Below are 25161 nucleotides of genomic sequence, written 5' to 3' on the forward strand. Positions count from 1 at the left end.
AATATAAGCCAATGTATTTTTTTACATCTCAGAATTTAGATTCCTTATCAGGCTACAGACGATTCAGCTCTTCTGTCAGCTGATCCCTCTTTACCCACGCTGTGCCAGCGTACACTCCTTTGTTGGCATCAGCAAATGCAGTTAAGCATCACACCTTATTAAGTCCTCTGATATGTCTTCATTTATGTCCAACGGACATCCATCACGCATGGCAATGGTATGCAACATACAACATGTCACAAAGAATGCTCTGACCTTCTTTGGGACTTCTCTAAATATCTGAAATGCATTTTCAGCCTTCAAAATGCTTAATTTTAATAATGAACTCAAAAGGTTTTTGAATGATACAGTTTGTTCTTCACTTAATATATATTACACTTAATATATAATCTATTTTTTTCTTTTGGTGTTTCATTAAGCAGTATGATTGCGTGAAAGGACCAGTTGTACTCTATAATAAAACATATTTAAATTAAATTAAAATAACAAAATACCATAAGTGCACATTAGAGCGCGTATCTGTGTCAATAATGAGCATCCTGCACCCACATGTTACTAAAATGCGATGCATAAATACTGTTTAACAGAGCCCCACTGACTTCAGATATGGTTTTTATTGGTCAAAAGGGCAACGACGTTGCACTGCCTTGAAACAGCAACGCACGAACAATGCAGCTGGCCACGCGTCATTTTAAAAATAGCAATCCTACGAGCGGAGAGTCGGTGCAGGCACTACTCAGTTTAGACCAAAGAATGCTATTACTATTGCTAAACAATACGTACAAATGATTTTCTAGTTGAAGTAGTATGAATGAAAGACCTACATGTAATTGTGGTACTGTAGCATGTGCAATTCAGTATTTCATGTGGCACTACAATTATGGAAAACACCAATTTCATACTTTTATTTTAAAGGGTCAACAGATATCCATGTAGTTCAGTTACAATTAACTATGCCTTTGCTCATTTAGACTCTCATTATTGTTTCTGTTGAAAAATCATGAGACAGTTCAATTTATGCAACCAATTCACAGACATTCTCCAGCAGAGAATAAAAAACAGCCAACCACAAATAACAAAGAAACAGAAAAATGCTTTGTAAGCTGTTGAATACCATACACATTAACACCACTTATTTCCATAATGCATACATGACCTTAAAATCCTTTGTTGATTACCTCTCAATAATATGAAATACTTTGGAATATCAGCCCTGGTAGTTCTTACCACATATGCATAAAGTATTGAGTTAGATGTTGCATGATTTTTCTTAAGCCTTGGCTTCCTTAATCATAACATACAGTATGAACTATGTTGTATAGCTTCCTGAAAATTAATCAGGACTAATACAGACAAATGATATTTAATTTTCCTTTACTAAATTTTCTCATTCCATCCATTTGCATGACAGATAATTCCAGATGGCAAATTCTACTTTGCAAGTCCCTTTACTCATCAAAGGAAATAAAAATCAAGGTTCTGGGTACAAGACATTCCATCAAAACCATTTTTTCATTAGCAGCAGTCATCATACAGCATTAACTTTTCACAGCAATGGAAGCTTGACTGCGAAGCATCCCCAGTGAACAGAATGCAGCTCCAATGCACAGAGCCAGTCAGTGCCCATGAGTAAGCATGCGTTCGCAGCCCATTCACAGCGGTGGGGAACATCTATGCCTCACGAGTTTTGGTGTGCCAGCATAACTGACAGAGGCAGGATACCTGAATGGCTGCCCACTCACACACATTGCAACCAGATCTGACGGCCTCAAGAAAGCTCACTAGTAAATACAGCAAATGCTAAATGAGCTAAAACATACTGCATTTAATGTCTGTCACACCCAGCCCTGCATTCCTCATGTGTGCCACGCCCCTAACTACCCATTATTCCTCGCCTCCTCCCTGGACGTGAACGTGACAGAATGACAAGTCCCCACAACAAGCTCAGCGCTACTGGGGAGGTTCTCCCCATGGAGGAAGAAGTGATTCAGTGGACGAACCTGCTGGAGCTCCGAGAGGATCCAGTAGCCCACAGGCTGGTGGACAGATGTTGGGAACTCCTGGACAGGAGGTTCCATACCGGTGAGGAACAGCAGCTAGAAGAGGTGGGTGAAAACCTACGGCTGCTGAGGGAGAGAGCGGCAGTTTGGCTGCCCCACCTGGGGTATGCCGTCTGGGAGCCGCCCCCCGACTCACCACCTGCCACAATCCTGGTCTCGAGAAAGACGGCAAAGGCTCCAGCCTCGGCCGCACAGCCAGAGACTACTCCTCCAAAGCGCAAGACTGAGCTTAACACGGCTTCGGCCGCTCAGATCCCCAGCTCTGGGGAACTGCCTGGGCAAAGCACCCAGTGTAAGGACCTGCCTTGGGTCCCAGAGGGCCCCTCTCTTCCTAAGAGGAAGAAGCGCAGGGGAAAAATAGGAGCAGAAGCCCCAATGATCTTCGTGGGGGCATGCTCTCTCTGCCCCACTTTCATCCCTGCCAGTGGGCAGGGGGACTTCCCGATCTTCCGGGAGGACGCTCCCGCTGCCAGCCCTGCCGACGAGCAGCCGCCTCCCTTGGAGGCTTACCACCACCGGCCATCGCGCCTATTCAATAGGGGGGCTAGGGCCGTCTGGGATGCCATTCCCCGGATCCCCAAGGCCCTAAAAGGGGCAGCGCCAGCTCCCGCCTGCTGCTGCTGCTGCTGCTGCTGCCACACTGCCCGCAGCACCGTCCGAGGTGCGCGCTGGGGCGCCCCCTGCTGGCCACGTGTCGTCGGCGCCTGGCTCGCCCCTCCTGCCTGTCCAGCCCGGCTCGCCCGTCCTGCCTGTCCAGCCCGTCCTGCCTGCCTCTCCGGCTGCACCGCCTGCTGCCCTGCCCCCTAGCTCGCCCGTGCGTCCCCTGGCCATCGCTCGGTGGCTGCCTGCGGGTCCTCCGGCTCTGGGTCGGCAGTCTCCTCCGGGTCCCCCCCTGGTGCCTCGGTGCTGGTCCTCGGTCCCGCCTCCGGCTCTGTGTCGGCCGCCTCCGGGCCCCCCTGCTGCGGCGGGGCGTCAGTCGGCGCCTTCCCTGGCTGCGGCTTCGCCTTCGCCTGCCGCGGCTTCCCCCTCCTGCCTGCCTACGCCGGTGTTCCCTCCTGCTCCCTCCATGTCCCCTGCGTCTCTCCCTCGACCCATTCCCTTGGCCCCTGTGTGGTCCCCTCCTGCTCCCTCCTCCCTCTCGCCTTCGGCCCCTCCAGCCGCTGCCCGTTGCCCGTCTGGGTTCCCTCAGGCTCCCCTTCGTCCTCCGTCCCTTCCTGTCTGGTCTACCCTGTCTGCTCCTCGTCCCTTTGTCCCTCCTGTTCCTGCTCCTTCTCCTCCTGTTGTTCCTCCGTTCCCTCCTGGTCCTTTTGTTCCACCTGTCTATTCGACCCTGGTGTCCCTTTGCTTGTCTGCCTTCCCCTTCTTGTGTCAGTACTTGTCTTCTCTGTTCTCTGTGTTTCTTCTTTGTCTCTCTGTTCTGTCCCCGGTTCTTCGTTGACTTTTTTTTTGTCTTCTAGGTTCTCTGTTTCCTGTTCGGCCTCTGCCCTGGGGCGTGCCCAGAGTGTGCGCCTTCGGTGGGGGGGGGGGGTTCTGTCATGCCCAGCCCTGCATTCCTCATGTGTGCCACGCCCCTAAATACCCATTATTCCTCGCCTCCTCCCTGGACGTGAACGTGACAATGGCCCTGAAAAAATTAGTGATTTTAATCTTTAAATGAAAATAGACAAACTTTGGCTGTACATTGCTACACTGGCAATACAATATAGACTCAGCTTTTCAACATTTAATTCCAGATCTCTTTACCTCTTTAAAAAGGATAGCATTTAAAAACCACAACATCAAATGGTCAAACACTTAACATCACATCTGTTCTGCACTAAAAGGTCTCTGAACAGTGTGTTATGGGGTGTGGCCATAGAGCAGGTTGTGGTTAGGGGGGGCAACTGCAAATCACCACTAGCAGGGACTGCCCGGTTGCAGACTGTGACACTCAAACGGAACTCTGTGACTTTTTAATCCTATCCTGTGAATATTTCACAAACCCTTAAAGGCATAGGAATCAATTAATTAAAGCTGAAATGCTACTCCATGAAACTCATAAATAGTGCATGTGGTATCAGCCAAATTTTTGTGTCAATCACTCCATAGCAACAGCTGTGTAATTACAGAAGTCCACATCTAAAGCCAGTGCCAGTGCCAAATTCAAATAATGTGCTTGCTGGAGGCTCCCAAATTAGATATTGCATAGACCTGGATGAACTAAATTTTGACTTTGAGCTTTCCTTTATAAGCAGTAAATTACAAGATTCTCCCTATGCACCATTAAAAAAAGAACTAATTGTATCAATCACCCCCATGTGCCATACAATAAAAATACACCAGCAAGAAGTCCAGTATGTAATTTCTGAAGGATGCCATTTAAATCTCAATTTCAAAATCCATTGATAGACGAAAAAATGTCCTAAATATTTTGTTCAACCTGCTTCATGCACTTTATTAAATGCATTAAAGATGCTTTCACATCACTAGCATTTACCTGATTAGTCTTATTTCTGTATCTTCACATCTGGCAAGTTTGCAGTAGCAAAGCTTCGGTATACTCAACAAATTAATCTAAATGAGTTTTCAAAGTGGAATATACTATATAGTGCTACCTCATTACTGTAGTGCATCTACATGATGCTATGCTCTGTTACATTCACAGGTTACATTCTGCTTCATTCTGATGTATCTTTCAATGACTATTGTGTTTCAGTGGATGCTGTTGTTTAATCTTTCAGGTGAAGATTGGACTGGGGTTTTTTTAACCAAGAGTCGGGAATTTTGATGCCGTTTTCTGCATTTTAGTAAAGAACTGTGCACTGTGGAAAGAGACGTAAGACTTGAAATCAAACTCCTGTTGCCTGGGCAAGTCCCACTTATGCCAGTAACATCGAGCTCAGTGTACTGTCACACAGGAGGAAAACACCAGAGACACATCTGCACATCCAAAATGCATCAGGTTTGCAGCTCAGGCAGGTAGACTGGTACCAGACAGGTCACGGCATCACTGCAAGAACTCGCTCAAAACACAATCTCACAAAGCAGGGGGAAGTGCTCTCCAACACAAGATGTCTACTCTTCAGGATATCTATACAATGCATTATTAACGACTCACAGACAAAGAAACAGGTAGATGAAAAAAAGGTGAAAAAAACAGTTAAATAATTGAATGCTAGGCAACTCAAAAAGAGAAAAGAATTCCTATAGTTCTACAATCTGAGAAAAAGTAGGTCAGAGAGAAACATCAAAGGGGCAAACTTGCAACAAAGTCATACAGTACATACTAGCAGTAACCTCATGCAATGTTCAAAACACATCAGATGAAGCACGCTCACACAGCTATTTTGAAAAGGGTGCGAATAAAAAAAGAAGAAACAGCTGAAACACTTGGGGGGCGGGGGGAGGACGAAGAGGAAAGCACCACCTTGTAACATAATGCAAATGCAGGCGGTGCCACCAGCACCCACCCTCGCGTCACTTTCGGCTGTTTCACACCGCCCAGATCTTACCCACTGGCACATTCACTCACACTTCCCAGGCCCAGCATGGAGCCTTGGCCATCAGTGTTTAACTGTGCTCTTCTTTCCACTACGAGACCTTAAAGCATCCGCTCGGCTGCACTGAGAGGAGCCTGGGAAGAGCAGTAGGGACAGGTTATCAGGGAGCTCGTTATGCATGCTCATCTGCCAATCAGGACCGAACGATACGGGGAGTCGTTCAGGGGTAACTCAACGTTTCTACTCTGGAGTACTTCCGAGCCAGTATTCATATAGGACCACTCACTATGATGTGTCTGCACGCTGCCATGGTGCATGGTCATTTAATGTAATGGGCTCTTCGCACGTATGCACACATAGACAGCATAATGATGCTCTGTGAGCTGTGCTAAGCACCACAGCATGCCAGGGCACAGGATGTGTGTCATAGAGTAAATGAGTTCATGCTAGCTGGGATGTGTCCACCACATCTCACTCTGCTCCCACTCCCTCTCTCGGACCATTATCATGCCCCATGCAGGACGGCCATCCTGACATTAACTGTGCGTGGTTCAATGTCACTGGCCCAAGCGCGGAAGTGCTTTGCCAAACATCTCACCAGAGGAGCATGTACTGTAGACGCATGCCAGACGCGGCCAGCACACGTAGTCCTACTCGCAGCCCCTTGCTCACTCCTGCACCAGCATGGACTTATTTGGCAAAAGGAAAAAATTGTGATGCACGGAGTCTAATCAAAACTGCTGCATGAATACAAGCCCCATGGCAACTAACTGTGGTGGCAAATAAGGGAGGAGGAGGAGAGAGAGAGGATCTATGTGATTGCTGAGCTGTCATTGCCTACAGAGATTCCCCAGGCAAAACAGGCCACCTGCCACACAGTATATTAAACCCAAATCGTCAGGCCTGCCTGTAACTTTCCTTGTCTAATCAATTGCTTTGATCAGCTAGCAGGACACAGTGCTTTAGAAGCTCGCTGCAGAAGAACAACAGTGTAACAGGACATCTGAGACTATAACATATAGCAGGAAGTCAATAAAAATGAAAACTACTTTAATAATACTAATCTTACTTCACTCTGCTTCAAGTTTTGCATTTATTTGCCAAACACACAGACCACCGTGCAGTGAAAGGCCATTCCAACCTGCTTCCTGCAATGTGCTGGACAAAACATGCATACAAACAGAAAAATCAATACAGTTTAATAAGCAAGATTAAAATTAGAATAACAATAAGTATAGAATAAGGAAAATAACAATAAAGATATAATGACTTAAGTGTGGTAAAGCGCTAATAAATATTAAGACCATATTATGCTTCCTGGCATAGGCTCCAGGCTGTGCATAACCCAGTGCCAGAGAAAAAGTTATTGATGGATGGATGGATGGATTGATTTACAATGCACAATAATCATATTGGTATATTTATAAGGCTATTCAGTAAGTCAAAATTAACATATGGAATCCCACTTGCAGTCTTCTGAGCAGTATCTCTCTAGTCAAAACTGATAGCAAACAATACGAAAGACAGCAAGAGAAAGAGTGCAGTGAAACGAGAGGAGGCATAAGCCGGCTAGACGGTTGCCGGAGAGGAGGGATAAACACGATGGGACAGGCGTGCTGCCGGAGCACAAGCCGTCACCCCCACACATGGGGAAGGGGTCGTTCCAGCTTCACAGGCAGCCATTTATCTCAATTTCACTGGGGGCAATGTGCGCTGCAGTCATTCAGCATTTAAACAAATCATTGGGGGGGGGGGGGGGTGACCTGGCTCAACCGACAGCTAATAAACTCACAAATCCTCACCGAAAAATTCCTGCAAAGAACTTTTAAAAATTCCAAAGCCAACAAGAATTTATCATTCAGCTAACTAAATGACGCAAGATTCTGCTGTCTGCATTTTATTATTTCACTGGCAAAATCAGCTAAATACCAGCAATGTTTCTAAAATGTAACCAACATCAAGCATTTAACGGGTAACTGACTTTACAGGTCACCTATTAGCATTCTTCTTTCAATGTTTCTCTCTCAAAATCTATGGATAAGGAGAGGCCACAGTTGAATGTAACTGGTACTGAGCCTAAAACCGCAAGCATCCTTGGCTGGGGATGTCATTAGCATTGTAGTTTTGTGTCTCTAAGGACTGCTGTATCACATATCAACGGTGGACTATGGACTGCAAAGGAACAATGCTGGCAATTGATTATTGAACAAGGCCGCACTTGGCTCTGTATACAGGAGGAAGAAAGCAAGAAACAGGAAAACAAGAAAACATGTTCATGCTCTATTAGCAAAGGCATCTTCTGGGTGTGATGAAAAAATCCTTTTAATGCTCTACATCGATTTACCAGTTAGCCCTGTATTTAAATTCCAACAGAATCCACCTGAGAGACATTAGAATTATGGTTGCTATTTATTTCTGAATGTGCACCCCCTTCTTTTTACTACAAAGGAAATGCAAAATGAGTACCAGAAGATAAACGAAAAGGCGTTTTATGAAGCTTTAAGCCAGTCTGTTAAGCAAACTCCTAGAGGAATATGTTAAAGCCTCCTGCTTTTTCTTTTATCTCCACAAGTTTGATAACTTCCAACAGGTTCCACGGCTTTAAAGGGCAACATTCCCAGGAGAAGCACATCATTTATCTATCATGAAAGCCAGAAGAGATAGCCCTAATAAACCTTTTGCATATTGTCTTTTTAGCAATACATAATGTAAACTGCTTGTTTTCACAAAAAACATAAATACTTGTTGTTATAGATAATTTTTATGACCCACAATGTTCATGTCAAATTAAAAAGAAATAGTGCAGCAGCAATATACATGCCTAAGATTAAGCAGTCAGTGCCAGGCTGATGCTGAAATGTCTTGCCCAGCTAGAAAAACATCACTTAAATGTGGGCTGCATCTTTCCATTTGGAGTGGTAACACAAACTTTGCCTTGAAGCAGCACTGTTACAGTAAAAGGCTTAAGTAGCACAAAATACATTGTTTTTACTGTAGACAACCTTTATTTTATCAAGGTAGGATTTCAGTTAGAACTTTGTCTCTGGTGTAAATAATATTGTATAAGGCTTTGTTTTAATTAATAAACAAACAAATCAATAAACAGATAAATAGATCTGGCAGATGGCATGTACCTTGTTTTTTTTAATGTTCTTGATTTCATGTTTTACTCACCCTTTCACATAGATGTCCATTTTACAATCAAAACATATTGGTTTCACAAGCAAACAAAAGGGAAATCGATATTAAAGCATAATTTTTAGGTGAACTGAATATTGAGAATGTAAATTGGAGTGTTGCTGTATAAGGGAGTAAAAGGGAGGGAATTACCATGGAGATGAGGTATGTTGTTGCCCTCCAAGGTGGAGTGTCTTGGGCCTAGAGGCTGAACAGGAGCTGGCATTAGCTGGCCTCTCCCAGTAGGGGTCACTGTGGAAAAATTTGAAAATTTCTTAACGGCTGTAGGAGAGAATACTGTACTTCCCCCCTCCTCCCCAGAGAACAGTTGGCAGACAATAGTAATCAGAGTCAGATGTATTTATGCTTTAATGTTCTGTGCTATGTGCATTTTTCATGATCTATAATTAATGCAGTAAATGGCTTAAAAGATTATGCCAGTAAGGCAATCATCAGTGACCAATGTTTTGTCCTTACTGTGTGGCTCCTTGGTGTAAACATATACATAAGTTTTGACAGCTACACAAAGCACATGGGAGGCTAACTTTAAAAGATTTTGTCATGTGGAATCTTATAAGACTGTCCACTGACTGTTCTAGCAAAAATGTTTGAAATTCCTTGATGTCACATTCCTACAGGGCTCTGTACCCAGCACAGGGCTGGCAGGCAAGCCATATATATTACATTGTGTGGCTGAAATTGACTTTAACTCTGCAGTGAATTATTGAAATTTTACTGACCCTCAAAAAGGGACTGTCAAAATTGATACTATATTCAATTTTTCAAATGCAGTGCGTTTCGTGTATACACAACTCTCAGTGCAACAGAATCATAAAGCAAGGTAGTAAGTAAACTTTGTGCATTCGTGTATATATGTGTATATATTTTGAGAGAGAGAGGCAAAAGTGAAAGAACAAAGGATATACAGTATACAAGAAAATAATGTGAGAATATTCTTGCCTCAAGATATATTTGTACTGATATGAGTAACATAAAATGACATTTAACATTCTGACAACACGAAGTATAAATGTTAATTAACATTTGTATTATATTTTCAAGCTTAATGATTAAGGATTGTTTTTGCAATGTAGCATTGCAAGGTTGACAATGAGCATCTTTTATAGCATACAACTTTGAGAAATATTTCAGTGTTGTACTAGACTGTGTGATCTTAATACTACTCCTGGGTATTTTCATACACAGTGAAACTAGCTACAAATAAAGAACTGAAAGTGCATACGCATTTCTATTAGGATTACCCCAAAGTCATGTTACAAGGATATAATGGAAGATAATTTAAAGATAATTTAACTGCTGAGAACACTGTAATTTGCTAAGCATAGACAGTACAAAGATAAGAAATGTTTTAAAGAAAATGGCAAGACAGTTTAAAGAGAAGGTTCTCAGGTATGAATTGCTTTTAACATTTCAGTTCTTTGTCAAAGACAGCTAAAATCTTAATAAAATCTTAGTCAAGTTTTACCTTTAACATTTTTTAACTTTCATGTTGTGTTTTTAAGTTTCATACGTTACCTTCATAACTTTTCATGTCAGAAAACATACTTCAAATTTGATTTTTATGGCAATTCCTTGTACTTTTCAGTGCATTTCAAAAATGTAAGACAACGTGAATTTCCAGAGAAAACATCAAACTATAATGAACTACTTGTTAATTATAGAACACTAGAAGTCTATTTAAAATAATAATCACTTTAGAGATACTGGACCTCTTCTATGCTATTGGTATTAATAATCACTAAAGAAGGAAACAGAAACACATTTCTGCTACTGAAACCTACAGTATACATAATGCCTCCTACATCCAGTTCCTCCATCTGTCCATCTACTGCCCATAACCACTTATCTATTACAGAGTTGCAATACTTCCAGTAGATTTATTTACTCCCTTACCCACAGGGTTTGCTATCATTTTAATTTTGTCGATTCTGATTCTGCTTATCAATTCTGGTTGTCATCGATTCCCCATTTTGATTCCATAAAAGGAAAAAGAGCAAGACAAATATTTAGACAACAAAAAATACATTTTTTATATTACTTTTATATTATTTCTATATGATTTGTAGCTTTGCTGTTTTTCGAAAGCAATATTAATGGTAAGTATGGCAGAATGGGGAAATCAAGAACTATTGCATGATTAAGAACAATCGGCTTGTTTTGTGCTAGTCTTTAAAACAATTTCTTCTTAATCCTCATTGCTATTGCAATCTTCATCGGAGACTGAATTAATTTAATCACTGCTGTCAGGAAATGATTTAACGTGTTGCAGAGCTTCTTCGGCAGAAAAATGAGAGTGTGCCATTGTGAAAATAGGAAATACAAACGTCCTGATTTCGCATCACCTGTTATGTCATTTTCAGTCTGCGTTTCCACACATTGTATATCTCCACCTCGAATAAACACATCGTTGTTAGCCTTAGCCGCTTGCGCTTTGGGGCGTGTCCACAGGTTTGCCGCAACAAGGAAGTGTAAAGCTCATAGTGATCAGGTTATAGTGAACAACCGTTTATATGGATCAAAAAGATTTGGACAGAATAATTCCTGTACAAATACTGTTTAAACAATTCACTTTTAGTAATCAGGTAGTCCACTTATAGCATTCATTCTGTACATGACAACATATGGAAAACTTAAACTAACTAAAGTAGTCCCATTTTTTAAAAGATTAATTTATTTATTTAGCAGTTCAGTTCATTTGGATTTGATAATTATACAATACGAAGTTTAGTGTTGTACTGCAAGAGAGAATCATTCAGTATGATAAAAGTCATTCTTTTGCTGATAATATGAACAATACACCCAAAAGTTCTTTGAAAATCAGACTATAGTTTGGAAACTTAACATAGGGAAAAGTGATTTATACAGCCTGTTTTTCATTCCAAATGTTTTCACTAAAACTTGACAGCACCAACACATGGGCCTACAGCCTCTCCCAGAGAGCACAGGGAAGACAGGGAAACAGCCTTGATGGGAAGCCAGTCCACTACACTACACACACACACACACACACACACACACATTGTAATTATTGTAATTATATTTTTGTGGGGAGTCTCCATTCATTTCTATGTGGAAAAATCCCAACGTATCAATCTTAACACCTACCCAGCCCTAACCCTAACTAAATTCGAGACCTTTGGTATTTATAGTTTGTTGACTGCATTCACAAATCCTTGTGAGGACCTGAAAATGTAATATAAACCTAATACCCACACACACACTACGCTCAATCACCTGGCCGCATGTCTATGGACTACCGGAGGAGACCTGAGCATTCAAAGGAAACCTGTGCATCAGGGGGAGTAAATGCATGTTCCACACACAGGAAGGAGGAGTCAGACTGACAGCACTCAGCCCAGGAGGTGTGAGGTGACAATACTACCTGCGCAGCGAACAAGCTTCCCCCACATCATGTTTCTGTTACATACATCTAACAGCAGAGTAAGCATGTTGAAGTGCTACTCTAATAAGAATGCATTAATTATTATACAACAGTTAGTTCCAACCAAGAAATCTGGCATTCTATGAGTGTGGTTATCAGAGTAAAACCACACTTGGACATTTCGCATCAGCTGTATCACTCCACTTTACAGGTGAATCTAAAAACAATTACAATTGCCTCATTTCCACCAACACGGACCCGCTGCTGGGCTGGTTGTTGCTTGGTGCCTTTTGAGAACCTGCTGTCGTTTCCACTGGTTTCAAAGATGAACGTAGGTGGAAGTGAGAGTGAAGTGAAAGTTCATATGCATTCCGTTTTGTTGGATTTATTTTACTCTGTTTCGGATTTAAAATTTTTATTAGCTGTCGAACTGACAAAAAAAGTTTTCATAGTATGACTCGTGCTATATCCATACTGCCTGTATCTACTTTTGTCTCCTTAAAGGCTCCCCATCTCTGTGTGTAAATGAGTTTATTCTTTATTCTTGCTTGTTGTTTCACTGGTGTTCTTTTAAGGATTGCGCAATAGGAGTTTGCTTAATAACTGAACTTTGCTGTCTGCCTCATGATCTCTTCACTACTCAAGCGCCACAATATTTTATTTATTAGACCTGCATGATGGTTCTAATTTACAATGCAAAGTAATTCTGCTAATAAGCTGTCTCGTTATCAGATATAGACTGAATTTTCTGGGTATGTGGAAGGCTTGGATGCGAAGCCCATCCCACTTTCACTGACGTTACTGGAACTAATTTTTTTGCGGAGGCCGGTAAATGTTAAATAAATAAACAAAATCTTAGTACTGTTACCTTATAAATGCTACTTGATGAACTGTTGTATAAAAGCAATAACATACTCGAAGTCATGCGGTTCTACTCCAATATATCACAGCTGTGATTATCTTCGGCATGAGGCTGCAGGAGTACAACTGCATTCCTTCTTGTATTTAATGCATGATTCTGAACATTTTGTGTTTTCCATAATCATAAAATTATCTCAATGTCTCAGAGAACAAATGCCAAAACTGCAGTTGTTAAATTAGGTAGATTGAGGCTGTGATTAACCCAATAACTATGGTTCTAACCCTATACTTATGTTATCACATTCTGCTGCCTTGGAGATAGGTGCAGACTGGCCATCAGGAAGTTCAGGAACTTGCCCAGTGGGTCAGTCTTGTGAGGGCCGGAGTTTCTTTCCCAACCCCAACATTATATAGCCTATATAAAACGGCTGTCAATCGCAGGAGGTGACCAATGGATAATGGTAGCCAACCATTAGATAGTGATATAACAAGGGGATATTCCCACCCCCCCGTGAAATATACCAAGTAGGGCAGCTAACCCCCCACCCAACCCCACTCAGCAGCAAATGCCTGGGTACGCCCCTGCTGGGAGAGGTCCTGGGCTTTCAGGCTCACTACAGTCCTGTACTCATTATAAGTGGTATTGGACATATACATTGAAAGTCTGTTGGCTTTTTGCTAAATTTAATTGTTTTGCATCACAGAATTCCATTATTCCTGTTTGTTTCATTTGGCTTAGATTGGAAACAGGCTTAATGAAAATTTTACAATAATAATGTTTTTATATAGTAAATGCCATCATCATTTTGACAAAATGCATATATCTCCCTATCCTGGTGAAGGTTGTATTGATATAATGCAGTGTCTCTAAATGCATTTAAACCATTTCCTAAGCTATTTAATTCATAAGTTTATATTACACATTAGGCAGTGAAATATGGGCAAAGCACAACTGGAGAAAATTACCCCCTGACAATCAAATTCACAGGAAGTATTATGCATGTGTTGTATCAGTGTCACATGTTGCCATTAGATCACAAATGTTTTGACAATACTGAAAAGGTACAAACTGCATATTTGGTTCTGGCCTGGTTAAAGCTGTTTAACCGAAAACCAGTAGTTCTTGATGGAACCTGCTGAAAAATGGGGTAATAATTCTCTAATGATACAGATATCCACTTAAGGGTCTAAGAAAAGATGGAACAACTGTGCAAGAAGTCTATTTAATTGATCAAGCAAGAATAGGGGGTTACGCCCTCAAGAATTTTGTCAACAAGCAAAACATGGAATATGCACTATTTAATTTGAATTGTGAACATAACTAAAATCCACAGAATCCCTTTCGTTTTGAAAATGAAAGCATGGTGGTAGCCTACTATGCTTATGATTGGTAATTCTCACAGACATGATAATCCTTTGACAAACATGAAATGTTACATTGAAATACATGTTTGAATTTTGCGCAAAGCACTGGGTGTGAAGTTAAACTGCATCCAGCCCTGCAAGCGGTCCTCCAACTTGCAAAGAAAAAATTTGGTTGTTGGAGGCGAGACTGACATTCCAGCCACCATAAAAACCTTCACACAGATCCGACAAAGACAAGACTTTTTTCTGCAGGCATAATGAAGGGGACAGGGGAAAGCCCATGGGGAAACTCATCCCGGAAGAGTCAAAACTGCTGGAAAGCAAATGGGGTTAGATTTGTTGGGGATCGGAACTGGTGCGATGCTGAGAGATTGCCTGCTGCACGACAGCAGTTGGGTCCATCTGAGGTGGGTCATTCGGGTAGCCACTTGCAGCGTCTTGTCTCTCCGGCATGATGACCATCTTCCTCTGCTGTCAGTAGAGCTTCATAAACTCTGCATTTCAGTGGCGGCACTGTCTGAGGTACACAGACCAGGGAGTGGCCAGATCTCTGTAGGATACATGTATTACTGTTCTAGTCACTCTGATGTCTGCAGGGAGTAGTTGTTGCTGTGGCATATTGGCTCTTTCCAGTGGTGTCCAGTGTCATTCATTTCAACAAGCTTATTATGAGACTCTGAGTGTCTTGTCTGTTGTCTCAGTGTATGCTCTGACCACAGTGAGTGGTGTCTCAATGAGATAGACATTTTTTTCACAGCTTCACTCGGTGGTTGATGAGTGCCCACGAGGTGACACTCCTCTGGTCATAGGTGACTTCAGTGAGATCAATGGCACTGACAGGACTAGCTATGAGGATTGAGTTGGTCCCCACGGGTCTGACGACCGTGGCGAAAGTATCTCTATATTCCTTGACTTTGCAAAAGGTCAAGGGCTGTGGGTCGCTGGATCCTGGTTCCAACACCCTGAGCTGCATCGTTGGACTTGATACTCCAGTACTGGTGGTGCTATGAAGGAGATCAATCACATCCTTGTGGGCAGACACTGGAGGTTCCTGCAGAACTGCAGGGTCTACAGAAGTGCCCAGTTTATGAATTCTGACCACAGACTTGTGGTTGCTATTCTGAAGTTTTAGCTAAGCTTAGGTCCAGTAGGCTACCACCTACTAGGAGAATGAAGCTGGACCTGGCCAGACTCCAAGATCAGGCTGTTTCCAATGAGTTTGCATGCAGTTTGTATGGGGAACTTGCAGACTTCAGTGTGACTGCCAATTCTAATGTGATGTGGGAGACCTTCCGCTGAGGGTTGTGATGGTGTTGCCAGTGTTCCAGATGGAGGTGTTTCATATTGTAGGGCACCATGGATATTATTGAGAGGAGTCGCAGTACACACAGCTTTATGGTAAATCTGGTCTGTACCAGGAATTGAGAAGGATGGTTACGAGGGCCCTGAGGGCAGATAAGGAGGATGTTTGTTAGAAGAAAATGTGAGCAAATGACACGGCATCTATGGCATAGCGACCCACTTCCTGCTTACAAAGGAATCGGAACATTACGCATATCCAAATCTGTCCCTCGGAGAATTACAGTTAGGGTTACTGGTGGTGGAATGGTTCTTACAGATGACACTGCAGTTGTGACCCACTAGGCCAGCTACCTTTCATTTCCCTTGGCAGCGACATTCATGTCTCTGGTGACTCTTCCTATGAAGTTCGTAGATGGACTGGGAGAGAATGGGGGTCATGAGGTCACTGTAAAGGGGTGTGTGGCACTCCTGATCCTAAGAGGACAAAGGTCCAAGTCTTCAGAGCCCTGGTGCTCCCTGTTTTGGTGTATGACTGCAAGATATGGACACTATCCAGTAACCTAAGATAAAGACTGGACTCATTTGGTACTGTCTTTTCGGAGAATCCATCGGTTTGACTTTGTGTCAAATGAGCGGTCGCTCAGGGATTCCCAAAAGAGGCACATAACCTGCTTTGTGAGGAAGCGTCAGGTATGGCATTACGGCCATGTGGTGAGATTCCCTGAGGGTGATCCAGTTTGCAGGACATGAGCAACTGGACAGTCAAGGGGACCCCACATAACAAATGGATGCAAGAGATAAATGGCCATTTCTGGAGGGTGGGACTGGACCACGTGGTGGCTTAGGGGGTCGCCAACAGGGTCCTGAGGTGTTTCATTGTGCGGTGAATGTGGCAACACGCTGTACCAGTGCGTGCTCCCCAACCTCGACCTGACCTACAGAGCAATTTGCATTACCTTAACTTATAAGGTATATTAAAATTAAGTCATTTGTAGCTCTGGTTTAATGACTCCTCAACCATTTTCCTCAAATAGGTAGTACTATTGCAATTTTAAGAACAAAAAACACAAAACTAGATAAAATGTTTTTTAAATCTTTGAATTTTATTTCATGTAATCCACAACAGACAATCAAATACTATAATAAGATGCACTTTCATTTCTTCAATTGTTTTATATTGTCAGTTGTTTTACTCCACAACTGATGAACTTTCCCAGAGGCAAATTCGCCATTTCAGACAATTAAGTTGTATAATGTCAGTCTGTCATCAAACTAATTTTAAAAATGTGAGAAAATTGATATGTTGCAGTAATGAGTTTTTGAGAATGACCCATATAGGCTACTACAGCTTCTTTCCCTCTTCATTCAGAACAATCCTGTTACTTACAAACATGCCGAACCAATGGATATAGTGTAAATGTTAGCATGATTCAGAGCATAGATTGAAAGTTTAGAATGCATTGAGGATAAAAAAAAAATGCAATCAACTGTATAGTCCAAACAAGTTTATAGGGCTACGATATAGCATAGCCTGCAATGTATTATTCATATTATACATTTCCTAGTCACCGCCACCGCAGTGATGAAAGGAGAATACACGTACAGTGGTACCTTGGATCACGAATTTAATTCCTTCCAGAAGGCTGTTCGAGTTGCGATTTGGTCAAGTTCCAAGTCAAATTTCCCCGTAAGAAATAATGCAAATTCATTTAATCTGTTCCAGACCCCCTAATGATTGCCTATTTAAATGTTTCTACCTACCTAAATAATGATAAAAAGCATTAACAATCAATACAAAACAAATACACATGAAAAAACAAACATACAAAAGCAATAAACATGAAGTAAATGACAATAAATGACAAAAGTTCTACAGTTACTCCCATTATTTTCATCTTTGGTTTGCTGCTATCATTGCTCACTTTCTAAGGGCCCATGATTACTGTATCACTAAATGTACTGATAAAGCACAAAACAATTCACACCGAACACAGGAACACAGCTTTCTCATATCAAACTCGGTTGAGAGCTACCGCAAGACTGAGGGCGATTCATAGGCATCAGCATCCCCGTAGTTTCATTTGCCTTTGTGTCAGCCCATCAGAGACACGTCTTAATCTAAACAAGTTTTAGCAGGTCTGTTTTGTTTTGTCATGTTCTGGGTTTTTCGTTGAGTTGCGCCTACATTTTTGTCAACCAACCCATTCAAGGTCCGAATTGGTAGAGTCTTGACCCATAGCAAGAATGGTCAAGTTCCAAGATTTAGGTCAAGGTACAAGTCAAAAAGATTCAACAGACCCGTTCAATGTCTGAGTTGGTCAAGTTAACCATCTGGGGTCAATGTCATTGTCGGTGTATTTCAGTTCTTAACTCGCTGAAGTCTTATTGTAGAAACATGAAAAAAACGCTGACTAAATCCGGAATCTGTCTTCTTTTCAAAACGTCAATTGTCGGAAGTATTAAAGTTTTTTAAATTAGGTTAAATCGACAAAAAATAAACCATGTCACCTTACTTTGTTTTACCTGCATCTGGGGCACGTAGTGCCGCCCCCACCCGAAGATCGCTATTCACATTCTAAATAGCCGCATTACAACATATTCAAATCGCATCCGCATGGTAATTTGATGAACAACGCAATGGTGAAATGCGATCCAGATACATCTCCATCAGCACCATAAAAGGGGGGTAGGGATGTGGCCAAGTGTGAATGGCTCATGCATACACATGAAAGTTGCTACATATTCAATGAAGGGAGGCCAGAAATAGTGACATGAGTTTTTCTTATTTATTTATCCAACTGAATGTTGCATCTATACCATTTAGTCATCTTCATGTACCCAAGACTTTGGTGATCAGATATCTGGGATCAAAACAAACTTCCACCATTGCTTACTATGTACTTTTATAATGTCTCTGCAAGTGTTACAAACTGCATTTGCAAATTGAACAAAAATCTGACATATTTACAAAGTACATTAAAATAAAGATGAATGTAATGCCAAAAGAAATATATAAGAAACAATTTATTTGCCATGAATTAAGTTTATGACATTGAAAGAAATGTGTGATCATGCCCCAGTCAGTGAATGTGTGTTCCCTACCCCTAGACCCCAGAAGGTTAAGAGGCATTCAAGTTTCAAGGTTCTATTGGAAAAAGCATACAACTTGTTTTTTGACTTAAATGCCTGAGGGGGAAATAGACCCCTTAGTGTCAGTTTCAGTGGGAAAATGTGATGTATGAAGTACGTCTTTAAGGAAAGAGAAGTAATATAAGTGATATAATTTATCATTAAAATAACAATATTTTAAGTTTTCAATGTAACTAAGTACTACAATATCACTATAATTCACCATTTTTTTCTGTTTTGGTATAATGCTTGAATCAGTTACATCCTATCATACATCAGTTTGCATCTGTCTGCATTTTCTGTATCTGTATTTCTATTTGCATTTCATTACATTCATGGAGTCTAAACCCTACCTTCTTCACAACAATTTCAAAATGCTGCAGCCAGGACTAGGAAATTCAATCACATTACACCAGTTGTCATCTCCCTTCTTTGGTTCTCAGGCAGGTTTAGGGCAGATAAAAATTCCTCTTGGCACATTCAAAGCATGGAAGAGCTTCACATCATCTTATCTAACTTAACTCATTAGCGTGCATAAGTGAGAACACACTCTCAGTTCACAGGATGTGGCTATTTTTGTAATTCCCATAACAAATAAACAGCCATAAACGGTAGTTACAGGACGCCTGAACTATAAAATTATTAAAAATGCCCCATGTTCTCAGCCTGCTGCTATCTGCATGTTTCTTATAAATGGGTCTTTCCATCTGTGTACCAAATCTCTTTCTATCTGTTTCTGCCATGTGGGGCATCATCAGACTGAGATCTGCACTGGTCCAGATGCTATTGGCCCATACAATAAGCAAACCCCACTGCACACTGGTAGCTGGCTGAGGAAAGGATAGAGACCCTCAAAACACTGACAGGCTTATTTTTAAATTGCAGAAGGCCAGCATTCCTTGGGTGGGGGGTAGTGGGGGCGTTGCGCAGCCAACAGATGTTAGACCCAAACAGACACCAAAAGAAATTTAATAATGTTTTCTTCACATCCTACACTACAATCTCTGCAACATTTATGCCTAAAAGGTTGCTATATAAAAATAATCTGAAATTAACTACATGGACACATTTATTTTTCATAAGCAAGTTATTAAATTTTCATTATAATGACATGACATTAGAACATCAAATGCTACTACAGTACATGTATGTCCAGAACTAGTAAAATTTAAATGTGGTATCTGCAGTAACTAAAGACATATAATGCAGGTTTTAAGGAAAATTTTTTAAAAACCATTAGTTGGTTCTAAATTATACGAACCACACTTGCTTTTAATTTTAAATTAAGACAAGAATCTTTCCTTTGATTTTATCTTAATATTACAGTTTAGTAATTATCCCTTCATAAACAAGGATAATGTTCAGTCACAAAATGCTCTAACGATGTAATTAAGTGGAATCGCTGTGAATGAGAATTTAACGCACAGTTCTGACACCCACCTCTACCATCACTATCATGTAGACCAGTTCAATGATGTTCAGACATGTCAAGTCATGTCACATTAAAACATAGATTCATCACAGTGCATTCAACAACTAGTTGATATATTAATGCTTTCTATATTTATATGCATAGATAAACCAAGAAATATAAATATGTTTTATATTATTTAAATTCTCAACGTCCGGTATTTTGCTTTTAATTTATTGTATATTTTTTTGGGGGTGAGGTGTGAATGAACAGTGGATCATTTTGGTTGTGTGGTAAAGCACTATGTACTAAAGCACTATGAACCAAAGCACTGTGTACTAAAGCACCAATTATTTTCACACTAAACAGCAAAAACCCCTAGTGAAATGATCACACATTGTACAAGGATGTATTTATGAGCAAAGGAAATGATGTCTCTTTGAAGGAGAACAATAGTAAAGTACTATCTCCCCAAGACTGATGCCTTGCATTTTATAAAGTTCTGCAAGCCACAAGTCATGCGTTGGAATGTATCCCCTACAGGTTTGGTTAACGTCAGACACTGCAATTTGCTCCCTAACTGCCTAGAATCCTAGCAAGACATGATAACACACACACACACATACACACACACACAAACAGACACACACACACACACACACACACAGAGGGCAGCCTCCATGTCCCACTGCAGCATGGTGCATTTTGTTACACCGCAGTAAAGGTAAATTACAGGCAGGAACAGGAGATTTGGCCCATTTATCAAAGTAGACAAGATTACTCACTATACTGGGCTTTCTTTTAAATTATATACTTTTTCACATGTGGGAAAAACTAATCCAGTCCGCCCCTGTGTACACTATAAAGTGCTCTAACAGTGCCTTTAGACAATTTTCTGGGAATCAGCTGTATGATTGAAAATGTGTCACAGGCCTGCTGACATTGCCCCTGGCTCGCCAGCGCACACCTGTGACCCTCTTATTGTATTTGAGCATGTTTAACTTGGGGCGGAGGCGGTGGTGGCAAAGTCGCAGCTCTACCATGCCAGATTCAGACATGCAGTCCAGCTTAACAACAAACAACCACACCTAAAGCATCTAGAAGCTGCTGTTCAGTCATGGGAGGGGGGTGAGGGGATTGAGGGAGTGGGGAGATAGATACACGCATCATATTTTTCCCCTTTGAGGGTGTTTTTAAATCAAGGAGTAGAGTCAAGCAATTCACATCAAACAGCAAAACAAGGTCAGCATCTCGGCGTGAACACGTACATGATACTGCAACTAAGCCCCTGTGGCCCAGAGGCTTTATACTCATTTGCCAAAAATCGACAGGGAAAAACACTGTCTTTTCAACTTAATGATCTAAGAAGAATAGGGCGGTAAAGAGAGAAGGCAGAAACATGTGGACAAGGCTGGGGGAAGTATAGGCTCCACTGGGCATCGCAAAAACAGATTCTCCTCTACTTTTTTCACCACCACTGGAGGGAATTCAATGAGCTTGTCTGGAAATTAAAACGAGCAAGCAGATGATTCATGGCTGTAAGTGACTGATTAATCTGAGCAGCCTGGGCTGTGCGGGAGCCTTTTACCACAAAACCACATCAACCACATGATGCTTCACCTGACATGTTTATTGGGACTTTACATTGACTCAGGAGAGGTGTGCGGGTGATTTAGAAGAGGTTATATGGATGTCAGCTGAGGGACTAAGGTGAATGACATTTACAAGTAAATTCTCCCACGTGCCAGGCCCATTTGATAAAACAGACTGCCACTCTCTTTGTCCTCCAGCTGAGAACTGACCAGCTCTCCACATCTCTCAGGAAAGTTATAAATCTACACTGGACAGGGTGATGGCCAAGCACCTGCTGTTAACCCCCTACCCGCTTTCCACAGTGAGTCTGCTTCATGAGAAGCTCTCAGTACTTAATCATAAGCTGCATGGTTAAAGTACATGGTTTTACCTCAGGGGCACAGATGGTGGGGACACGAATCCCCCCAGTTATATAGGGACTCTGATCTGCCGCCCCCCATTTTTGAGGGGAAAAAAAATAACAAAACTTTCATAAGTAGCGTCCCCAAATAGAGTTGGATACCGTGATGTTTGAACTCATCAAACTGTGTGAACCATCACAAACTACTCATAACATGTGCTTGCTGCAGGTAGGAGTCCCCTCAAATGCACGCGCATCCTTGTGCCTGCACACACACATGCCAATCCCCATGCCTGTACATGCGCATGCTCATCTCCGCGCACATGCTCATTCCCGTGCCTGTACACGCGTATGCTCATCTCCGTGCCTGTACAGTACATGCGCATGCTCATCTCCGTGCCTGTACATGCGCATGCTCATCCCCGTGCCTGTACATGCGCATGCTCATCTCCGCGCACATGCTCATCCCCATGCCTGTACACACAGATTCCTACTGGCTCCCTTTATCTTGTTTGCAGGTAGACACAGTAAAATCCACGCATTCCTATTAGCCTATATTTTACTTTAAAAAAATCACCGATGTTACTTTCTAAAACGTTTTATACAAAAGCATCTATACTTGCCCCATTTGTGATGCATTCTGTTTGTACTGTGCGGGTTTTGGGTCGTGAACCAGTTCAGAATTGAGCTGCTTTAAATTGTGTAGGGTGCAGTTTTCACCATACAGACCAACGTGGGATGCAATACAGAAAAAAAGCAACCAGGAAAAAAAACAAGATCTGTCAAAGTGTTCTTTCAAATAGCAAGTAATATAAGTAGACGTAAATTCTATACAGGATCGATCTATACCAAGCCTACGTTGGATGCAGTTTTCAACATAATATTCCCATATCTGTGATAGGCTAATTTATGTTCTGCAACCAAGAAAATGATGTCATCCAAGTTTGACCTAACGTTAAATTATGTCTGTTAGAATAAAGATATAAATCTATGAATGTGTCCTTACATAATATGTAACATTACAGTATACTGGGGCTCAGTAAATTTAAACTTAGAGAAATCTGTTGTTAAGCTGTTGTCTAATGGGCCATTTCTGGGTGATTGGTAGTTCCATACCAGACAACAATGTAACATTGTATGTATGTCAGCCAGTGTCAATTAAAATGTTTAGTACTGTATATTAAATCACGCCAAATGCCATCAAGCATGGCAGCTACATATCAACCTTGTTAACTGTTTCATCTAAAAGCCCCTTTTCTTCTTAAGCTGTGTAACTCTTTAAGGCCATGCAGTTGTGCTAGACTAAGAAAGAGGTCTAGTTTCATAGCACACAGCACGGAACACAAACTTTTGCAGTCAACTTTGGCTCTGCATTTGTCATCCACCTGAATAATTAACGACTACATGCAGCCTGCCGGCCACCTGGAGAGTTCACCACCCCTCCCAATTACAGACACTCTCTACCCTCCCAACAGGTCACAAATAGCTCAGCCATGGCATTATGATCAGATGACTCCCACCCCAACAGGCACGCCTCCATTCTGCATCAGTTCAACTTTTATTTTGGCTGTCAGAAACCAACTCACTATGGAGTACTTGTTTATTTCAAAACAATCCATCAAATCTGGCAACAACCATGGACAAAAAGCATACGCTTGAAGATGTTTTGCAAAGCATGATGGATTATGATAAAAAGTCAAACGGGCAAGATGGTGGCCAATTTTCAGAGAACACGGCATTTGTGAATTATGCAAATCAGAGCTGTCTGATATTGGAGGAGGCTACTGGTTATTTTACCATTGTTAAATTAAACTGACTTCATGTAATGGAGAAACAAAGGAGGTAGACATATCAAAATAAACAAATATATTCTGGCCCACCTTAAAAATAACCACTGTGAAGGTTGAACGACAGCTGGCCGCCGGGGTTAATATCACAGCAGAAAACAAAGACCGCACAAACATGTACCTGGCATGAGGCATGGTTTATTACAGGTGAACAGACACTTCAGCCCTTTTATTCTTTTCCACGATAAAGTCATGCCATCATTTTCAAGATACAATATCATTTTAAAACATTTCCAGTCACGTCTCAATCAACAAGAAATGATGAGATGCCCTGTGAAAGATAGCAGAAGCAGGAACCCTAACTATGGGGGGGCACCACATCTTTCATTGTACTACACAGAAGGGATCCTAACTCCTTAATGGCCACTGCGTACCATCAAATTCTTATAATTAATACCAATCAACTGATCAGCTTTGATCCAAAACAATGTTTTTATGATAGCTTTGAGAAAGAAAAATGGCTTCAACTTTATTCAGTGCAATGTTTTTGTTTTTCTGCGTATCATCTGAAATCACACACAACAAATGCTAGGACAACAATACATCGCAAGGAAGAGAAATTTCTCCCATTGCTTATTCTCCCAGCAGATAGAGTGCAACAGGGGCAGCTCTGATGAAACCCATCATGCTCAGTGTTAAGACAATGAATTATTAAGTACAGTCTGCTGTCCTACATCAAACCTGTACACTCCAAGACACCTCAAGGGAGCAACGGGGTGCCACCCAATCTGTACACAATTCCAACAGTACATTTATACATTTGCACTCTTCTTCGGTCAGAGATGTGCACAAACAGACTTTCTGAGTGAGAAATGCCACCTTCTTTGCAATAAAAAAATGGAATACTGTATATTCAGCTTTAGGAACAGAACAAGTATCTGTTGTGTTCTGTCTAAAGGGGGCTTCAAAGCAACCAGCTGAAGCTGGCAGGTGGACATTGACCACAGCGAAAAAAATAATACAGCTCGCAGTTTTTCTGTACAAATCCAGTCTTAGTCACAAATTAATGGATAAATCAGAAGAGGTATAAATATTCCAAACCTTTTCCTATAACATCTGAATATTGTTTCATTAGTATCTGTTATTAACTTACAGATTCAGAAATCAAAAAAATTCAGTGAAAGACTGAACTATTCTAACTATTATAAAAGTCAATTTATTATGTATAAATTTATCTGAGCAGTATGATTTGTG

General features: G+C 41.4%; 1 protein-coding gene across 3 annotated transcripts in view; it reads right to left on the minus strand.

Annotated features, from left to right (window-relative positions):
• npas3 (neuronal PAS domain protein 3) overlaps positions 1-25161 on the minus strand; it is a 283122-nt gene that overhangs the window by 197597 nt on the left and 60364 nt on the right. For all 3 annotated transcript variants that reach the window (XM_023833583.2, XM_072699341.1, XM_072699342.1), the window contains exon 2: positions 8870-8968. In XM_023833583.2, the coding sequence (XP_023689351.2) occupies positions 8870-8968 (99 nt within the window). The remainder of the gene's footprint in view (positions 1-8869; positions 8969-25161) is intronic.

This window comes from Paramormyrops kingsleyae, chromosome 14 (assembly GCF_048594095.1).
Source record: "Paramormyrops kingsleyae isolate MSU_618 chromosome 14, PKINGS_0.4, whole genome shotgun sequence".
Lineage (NCBI taxonomy): Eukaryota > Metazoa > Chordata > Actinopteri > Osteoglossiformes > Mormyridae > Paramormyrops > Paramormyrops kingsleyae.